Source organism: Cyphellophora attinorum (assembly GCF_001299255.1).
Source record: "Cyphellophora attinorum strain CBS 131958 chromosome Unknown Contig73, whole genome shotgun sequence".
Lineage (NCBI taxonomy): Eukaryota > Fungi > Ascomycota > Eurotiomycetes > Chaetothyriales > Cyphellophoraceae > Cyphellophora > Cyphellophora attinorum.
This window is the reverse complement of record NW_017253301.1, coordinates 1-8,426: the sequence shown is the minus strand read 5'-3', so window position 1 is coordinate 8,426 and position 8,426 is coordinate 1. Positions and strand designations below refer to the sequence as shown.

The window sequence follows — 8,426 nt, the reverse complement described above, 5'->3', positions numbered from 1 at the left end:
GAGCTCACACGAACACAGACACCAACCAAGGAATGGACCTCCAGAAAGGAGCCTAACATCATACGTAATTTCAATCTCGCAAGCTTTGTTCCAGCTATTAGCGGCGACACTGCTGACAACGATATTGCTGGCCACGACCTTGATGACCCTGACGGCCTTGACGACCTCAACGAGTCACCCATTGATGCTCGCTCAGCAGCAGCCTCTCCAGATACGCATGATCGACATGCTACGGCCCTCAACCACTCCACCGCACACGGGTCCTCGGCCGAATTACAGGGCTGCACTTCAAAAACTCATCAATATCCACAAGGGCGATACTAGAGACACTCCTATGCTTAACAGAAAGGACCACTTGAAGGTGGCTTAGGACGACTCCCCATGAGTCCACAAAGTACCCGACTTCCACACCTGCCGCATCTTCCCAGGCTCACAATGCCCATACACTACAGGCATTAATGGGTCAACAGCTCTCTTGATGCATGTTGTTGGAGGGGTACTCGGGTCTAGGTCAGTGAACTTCGCTTTCCGGGACACTCTATGCTTTCTCTGCCGCAGTCTAAAGGTACAAGCCCACAATGAGAATCAGCGTTGGATGAGAGAAGAGATGGTGTTCATTCGAGTGGCGCAAAGACTTTGTGCATAAACAATATCCTGCAAGAATCCAGCAAAGCCAGGAACAGTCCGATGCCAGTTCCACCACGATCAGCAAGCAGTGTATGATCACCGCTATGAACGCAAATCAGGAAACAAATCCTTTGGGCGCAGCATATGGACCGACAAACGCCCCGGACATCAACGCTACCGCTCTCCACACTGAGCAGGCACCGCAGAGACCGGATCTGCCTGTGGAGCGGGAAGTCGCCGCAGAGAAGATGCATGAGCCCAGCGAGGAGAAACCTCTCTCTATTGATGATCGATCTCTAGCCCTTCCACCCATCGACCTTAAGTTCACTGCTGGAATATCTACCAACAGGGAAAAGGAGCCGCTGACTATCGGAATCGCGGATACCACCACACTCAAGCCAGTGTCACACCGCAAAATCGACCACGGATTGAACAGCAATGTGGTGATCGGAGTGATCATACTGCAACCGTTCAAGCCTGCCACATCCGTAGATGGATGTCCGCAAACCTACCAGCCCTCACCCCTCAACAGCTATTCGATCGTCTACAAGAGCTCAACTTCAGCTTCAGTCTAGAATGGCACACTGCGCTTCCAGAAAACGGTGACGCAGGTCCGTCTGAAGAATTCTTCCAGAAGCATAACCCCGATCCTAGAACAACGTTCCTCCCCGGCGAGACCGCTCCGGTGGGAACTGGTCCGGGCGAACAACACCACACGGGCAGTCTATGAACTCAGTCGACGCAATCAAGCAGGCGGACGTCCTGAGGGTGGTGCGCCAACTTGCGAAGACCGGCGGTGACAAGGACAAGGGCAATGGCAAGCAACGAGGACGGCAGACCAAGATGGCAAGCGACGATGAGTACTGGCGAGGTCGAGGACTGACGACAGAGTATCGGAACGGGAAACGGAGCTGCAGAAAAGGCAAGCGGTGTTGCTGGAGGGGCAAACGGGGATGGGTAATGGCGAGGTCGAGGACCGACGACGGAGCACCGGGACGGCAAGCGGGGACGCCTTAACTGCTGGTCCCAGTTGAGCCGGCATGCTGTTACCTGGTGCGGTGGAGGCGAGGTCGTGAGGGGGGCGACAGTCTAGATCGAAGTACCACCAATGCCTGTGCGGTCGTTCACAACCACGCCGGAATACAACGCGCACTAACCCGGTCCACCTGCCCCCAGTTCTGCCCACCGGCGCCCCCACCACAGCGCCGACCCCTTCCGCAACTCTTGAGTGGCCACCACTGCCGCGCTCTCATCCCCTTCCATCAACCCCTCGCGCGCTCAATTCCTTTCCCGTCGGGTCGTTCAAATTTCTGTCTGCCCGGGCCGCGCGCACAGCTGCAGCTTTCTAGCACTCTCCTCCAGAAGCAGCCCATCCGATACAGCAGAAACATAGATCGAGGTCCGTGCGACTGGCGCCGCGCCGTCGTAAGGCTGAATGCAAGTCGGTCCATGGTCTTCAACGTTCTGCAACACGTCCGGCAGCGTGTCGGGGGTCGTGTGGGCTTGGCCCGTCGGACGCGAACATTGGGTGCGGAATGGATATCTGCTGTGTTGCGCTCAGGTCCGTGCACGGCGCGAGCCGTCGTTGCTCACTATGCAGCTCCCCATCCCTCAGCTTCTCTGCCTCATCACCGCCACTTTGAGATCCTCGTCGTTCGGCCGTGGCGGCGGCAAGACCGGCGCAGCTCTATTCAGGTACTGGCCGTTGTCTGGCGGCTGGGCTGCTGTTTCTGGTCTGGGATTCGTTGCATCTCGTTCCGGAGCTCGGTGAGAGCTGAAGTCCAGTCGTCATCGATGGGCGACCATTCTCGCCGCTTCTCCTCAGGAGGATGCGGAGAGAGAGGGCCCGGCGGCGAGGGCGGACCTTCCTCCTTCCTGGGCCTGCAACCCTGTACGTACGAAGGAGTGCGCAGCCTGGGGGTGAATAAGTTTGGCTGCGACTGAGTTAGTATCGATTGCGCCTGCGTACGCCAGTCGACGAGAATAGACTTGCTTGAGAGAGAGCGGTGCTTGCCCGGCCAGTGGCTGTTGGCGCAAGCTGTCCCATACAATTAGTTCTGACTTGATGAAAAGACACGAAGGGAAGGGTGAACTTATAACCGTGGGCGATGTCAGGGACAGACTTGTAGCTGTGGAATGAACCACCACTGCCAGCACAGCGGACACAAGCTGGACCACAGCCAGGTATAACAGAGGACGATAATCGCGGAAGAGAATACTTGCAGGCTGGATTGGTGTTGCCATCGCTCTGCATCTCACAGGCATTTCAAATGTAGCCACGGTATGATACTATTAATTACGATATGAAAAGAAACAATCGACCATAGCGGAGTGCAAAATGATACAACCGCAAGCACGTGGCGGTGATTTCATTCTCGAAGTGGGTGGCGTGGGCGAAAATGGAAGAGCGCTGCAAAGCACGAGTGGCCAGGGAGGTGATGATCGTGGAGTACCCGACCCGGGGAACATTGTCGCGGCTCGCCACTAACGGCATGCCGGCGTAGAACTTCGGATACAGGACGGTCCCTTCAGTGCTGAACCCAGAGATCGAGCTCGGGAACGAGCATGGAGGAGGTAGTCGGTACTGCATTCATCGTTGACGCTGAACATCTCGAACGAACATAAGCGACTAAGCCCGAGTGTCGAAAGGGACAAGTGCGTCAGCAAGACGGAGACAATGAACGAGCGTGAAGTTGGAAGCAACAGAGCATTCCCGTGACATCGGCAAGCACAAGACTCGAGACCGCCGGAGTGGCGTGGACGTTGATCGGACCGGGAAATGGAAGGCTCGTGAAAATGAGAGGACCGCGAAACGGTTGTAGCGAAAACAATGGGTCGATGAAGGCATCGAGGTCTCTAGGAGGACATGATACCAAGACACTAGTGGAAGTAGGATCAGTGGCGAACGTCAGCCGGGTTGTCATGATACTTTGGTACCTACGCGGGGTCCAGGAACTCGCGAAACAGAATCGGCGAAAGGTGTGAAAAGCCACTGAGCCGTATGGCTGGGATAGCTCTGTACTCGAAGCAACTAGGGGACGAAGAACTGTGAGTGATTCAACGACTGCGGAACTCAGGTTCTGAATGGAACCGGACAGCCGATGATATCAAGAGATTGTGGCACACGGGGATTGCACTGCACAGGAGAATTGGATGTTAACGACTTCTCGAGTGACGTAGTAAACATGAGCACGGAGAGCTTGAGGGACCCATGAAACTCGGGCCATGATGAGACTCGGGCCACGAAAATCCCTTGACAAGAAAGGTCTCAGTTTCCGAGCACCCGGGTTCCCACAAACCCCAGAGAAGTGAGGAGGTCAGGTGCTAGATAACTACGGGGGCTCATCAATGCAGGAATGTCAAGGACTGCGCGAGCTCAAACGCCCAGGTGGCTGAGGAGCAGAGGCCAATGGATATTTCACGGACGTGAGATCATGAGGGTGCTTTGCCATACAGGGGGCTGAGTGACTCGAGAATCGAGAACATATTGCACTCGAGGTATTGAGGTACTCAAGTGCTTGAGAAGACGCGGGGTCTCTTCAACCATGGTCCAAAGAATCCATGGAACATTGAGATAACATGTATGTTGCATTACCCAAGGGCTGGATTTGCCCGAGCCTCCGAGAAGGTTGAGTTGTTCATGAACTTCAACGACTCGTGTTAATGTGCAACCCAAGGGCTCGAGTGATTCGATCTATCGAGAAACTTGGGTCACCAACAAACCCGAGTAACCCAGCAATCCGGATCACTCAATTTGCCAAGAAACTTGGGTCACCAGCAAACCCGAGTAACCCAGCAATCCGGGTCACTCAATTTGCCAAGAAACTTGGGTTACTAGCAGAACCGAGTAACCCAACACTTCGGGTGACTCTACATCTGAGGGACTTGGTTCGCCTTCGATGTCGAGCACCACGAATGGATGTGGACCCCCCAGGGCTTGGTGATCGGGGGCATGTAATGTTTCATGTTCCATGATGAATGAAATGCTACCGGTTTCTGGCTTTTGAGCTTTCGTGGGTACAGATTTTGTCACGAACCCGAGTCCGTGGGAGAACATTAGTCCTGAGTCTTTACGATTTCATGGCATGCCTGGCCCTTCTGGCTAAATGACACCTGGACAACCTGGTGTCGCTACGTCCTGTTGCTTTCAGGACACAAGGTGTTCCTACGTTCAAGTCACTCGGGGTCGTCGAGATTATCGTATGCTTATTCTCTGCTATCCCTGATTCCTGCTGTCGTTCGAGGCTCCTTTGTACCTGATCCCCTCTTTCTGCCAAGGTCTTGCCCGTCTGATCCTTTTCGTCCGTCGAGTCACTTGTGCATCTAGCCCCCCCTCTCCTGTCCGAGTACACTTCGCGCCTGATCGCCTCCCTCGTCGAGGTTCTGGTGTTATCCAGGTATGACGTCCATGATTGCTTAGGTAATTCGTCCACTGAGCATCCGGTTCGTCTGTCGCTGAGCTTCCTGCGTACCCGGTACCTTGAACATCTCCTCGTCCTTCTTCTTGCTCTGGGCTTGATCTCTTCTGTCTCTTCTACTGTTTCGCTCCGCTTTCTTCTTTGGGACTCTTGCGATGGTCCTGACGCCCAGGCGACTGCGCAGCTCTACGTGCAATCGGGCCTGATGTACCGTGATGTCGCCGTCATCTATGACTAGCCGGTTGCGGGCTATAGCGATAGCGTGAACGTCGAGATGGTCGCATCAAACTTAGTATTATTGGTAGACTCTACGTAGCCGTCGAGACTGGGTACGCAACGATTCGCGATTCTGTGTGAAATTGAATCCTTGTTCGTTCCCCTGACCTCGATTGTTGCTACCCCAGCGCCCGTAGCCATTGTCTATCGCAACCCATCAGCACCGATCCCATCGGGGCCCTGTTGTCTCCCCACCAACTACCTCTTCCGCAGGGATGTCAAGTCAGTTTTGGCTTCGCGGGGCGAGGTATGGTGCAACGAACGTTAGTCGCTATATGATGTAGCAGCCGATCTCGTACCTCGATTGTGCACCGTCCGGTTCCTGCTCCTATCCGGCTGCTCCTGACTGCGAGATGAAATGCCATCAGGAGAGGTCCCTGGCTTGGGGCGACGTTCACACCGCCAACTTGTTCTTCGAACTCCTCGCCCTCACATCCCTCTGCCGCCCAGGGGGTGTCATCTTCCCGCATCCCGTCGTCGACGTGTTCCTGCAGAAGCTTCATAGATATCCCATTGTTCGAATCGCCGAAAGCACTGCTCATGCACGGGCCCCTTCTCGGGCAATCCCTGCTTATATTGCTCTCCCAAGTCGGCCTCCTCGCTGTCCAAAGGGACTTTTGGCGTGATGCGGCGCTTGATCGTGGCGACGGAGGTAGCATGCTTCTCTGGACGGGAGTGCGGAGCCTCGACACCCAGTGCTGCTGCAGCGGTGACAGTCATTGATTTGGAGTGTAGTAGTGTAGATAGGGTAGTCGCTTGCTCAAGAGCGTCTTCGGCTTCATCGTCGTTGAGCTATGTGATGTCGATCTTGGCCATGTTCTTGTCAGCCCTCACACGCTTCACAACTGGAGTCTCCTCCTCTTCTTCTGTGAATGGTGTGCCAAAACGCTTAGTTCTGACTGTGGTCTTGAATGGCGATTTGGTGGGAGTCTCCTGGCGAACAGGGGCTGGTGTGTTCAGACCGGTACTCAGATTGAGCATACCTCCAAGCTCCTTGTTGCTTAATGATTACCAGATCTACAGACAGGATCGTGAGTGTCATTCATAGCATGCGGAGTACATAAAGACTTACCCAGCTTCGCATTGATTCGTAGTTGTTGGCTCAGAGGGCATTCTTGGTGATGAAGTTTCGCGCCTCAATTGTCTCACTTCGAGGCCAGTTGAACTTCGGGCTCTTCGCTTTTAGGTCAGCGCACTCACTGAAGAGCTTGAAGGGCAGGACGACATGCTTTGACGCCATAATGCCGGGCAGGCGCGCAATGGCGTTGATCATTTGTCGTAGCTTGACGAAGGCTTGAGACGAATCTCACGATTGTCCCAGGTCATGCAAAGAGAAACGACGCATCCCGAGGTCGACCAATCGGGTAAAATCGTTTCTCTTGGCGTATTTGCACCCTGGGCCACACCGGCGCCATGTCACCATCGACTTGTCGAGCAGCCAAATACGCGCTTGCGACAAAATAATGACTGCTGGGTGTTCTTCTCCCCTCCGAACACTGCCGCTATTACGGGAATGCCTACCGCAGTCCTGAGGTTTTAGAAAGACGGTGTTCTCAAAGTGACGCTGAACACTGAAGTCAAGGCTATGATCCTTCACCACCTTGCGAATACGAACAAGTGGCATTGTCAGACTGGACCAAGTCAAGCCACAATAGCAGAGACGAACCATCACTTCTGGGCATACATACCACCTGTCCGACCGTGAGACCACAGTGACATTGACAACAGCTTCAGGGCTAAAGTGCTGGAGAAAGTTGTAAGTCGTCCCTCTCTCTGCTCATCATCTGCTGATACCTTTCCCCAGTTTGACGCTATCAACAACGAGATCCCAGCAGTCTTGAAGGTAATACGAGAAGCAGGGCTCTGGACAATGAGCGGCGAACTCTTGACCTACTCAAACTCACTACGTACGGCTATGGGCTTTCAAGACCATGATCTCGCGCCACTCCGCACAGCTCCGATGCTGCTGCACCAGGTCAACCAGTGTACTTTTGCTGGACCAGTTCGTTTGGATGCGAAAGTTCATGGCGTTGCAGATGGCGAGCTTGCACGAGCTATCAAGGCGCGTCTCCGCGAAAACCTTCAACGATTCACTCTCGAAGAGCCGACGATGGAGGCGTCGAGCGTAATTTAGATAGCGTCCCAACAGGAGCTGCGGCTTGCCGATACGCGCCGTTCACCCGTCGACGACACTTCCATGTCCTCCATATTTAGCGAGAGCGATGTATTTGCTGCCTTACCCGTATGCGGCAGGTACGTACCTTGCTTCTAATGAGTTTGACGGCACTTCCACCCCTGCTACAGCACGCAAGAGCGATGTATTTTCTGCGTTGACCCATATCCGGCGCTGCAGGTAGGCGCCTTCCTGCTGCTGATGCCGACATCGACAATGCTTCCACCCGTGCTGCGGTAGGCAAGAGTAATGTATTTGCTGTCTGGGCCGGATCTGGTAGGTTGGTGCCCGCCCGTTCTCAACGTTGACGTCGCTTACACTCGCTCTGCAGCAGAAAGAGCGATGTATTCACTGTCTGGGCCGGATCTGGTAGGCACGCACCTTCCTTCTATTAATATCGACGTCACTTCCACTCACTCTACTACAGGCAAGAGTGACGCACCTGCTATCTGGGCCAGATCTAGCTGGCACACACCTTCCTTCCATCAATGTTGACATCACCTGTACTGCTCTACGGCAGGCACGAGCTCCTTACTCAACCTACAGCTTCGGGTCCTGCAACACAATCCTCAACTCTCACCTTGTCCTTCATCTACCTCATCATCTTGTCATCACCCAGACACGCTCTCAATGGCTGCCTCTTGATTCAGACAAAGCCAACCACACAATCAGCTCATCCTCGGCTGGCTCCTCCTTAAACCAAAGCCATCGAGTCATCCTCACATAGCGGCCACCCTCTCAATCCACCTCCCTCAAGTTACTCTCAAGCAGTAGCCACAGCAAGATGTAGGTACCACATCAAGCACACTTCCAGCACACTAATATTCATAGCCACACACCACCTCCGTGATGCCGCGTGGTATAGCCAGGGCTAGCAATGAATTCGTTGCTTCTGCTGCACCACCACCAACACGATTCCACACGATTCAGGA

General features: G+C 54.2%; 3 protein-coding genes across 3 annotated transcripts; 2 read left to right on the top strand and 1 right to left on the bottom strand.

The window, feature by feature from the left end:
• Nucleotides 1-18: 18 nt before the first annotated feature.
• AB675_4948 (uncharacterized protein) lies at nucleotides 19-324 on the top strand (the record flags this gene model as incomplete). The annotated part of the gene is made up of 1 exon (XM_018145121.1): nucleotides 19-324. A coding segment is annotated over one exon (306 nt), but the record flags the coding sequence as incomplete, so codon positions are not given.
• A 407-nt stretch (nucleotides 325-731) lies between these two features.
• Nucleotides 732-1,202, top strand: AB675_4947 (uncharacterized protein; the record flags this gene model as incomplete). The annotated part of the gene is made up of 1 exon (XM_018145120.1): nucleotides 732-1,202. One exon carries the CDS (start codon nucleotides 732-734, stop codon nucleotides 1,200-1,202), a length of 471 nt encoding a protein of 156 aa, XP_017994245.1.
• A 4,575-nt stretch (nucleotides 1,203-5,777) lies between these two features.
• AB675_4946 (uncharacterized protein) lies at nucleotides 5,778-6,434 on the bottom strand (the record flags this gene model as incomplete). The annotated part of the gene is made up of 3 exons (XM_018145119.1): nucleotides 5,778-6,113; nucleotides 6,156-6,321; nucleotides 6,394-6,434. The coding sequence occupies 3 exons, from the start codon at nucleotides 6,432-6,434 to the stop codon at nucleotides 5,778-5,780; spliced, it is 543 nt and encodes a 180-aa protein (XP_017994243.1).
• Between the last annotated feature and the right edge of the window lie 1,992 nt (nucleotides 6,435-8,426).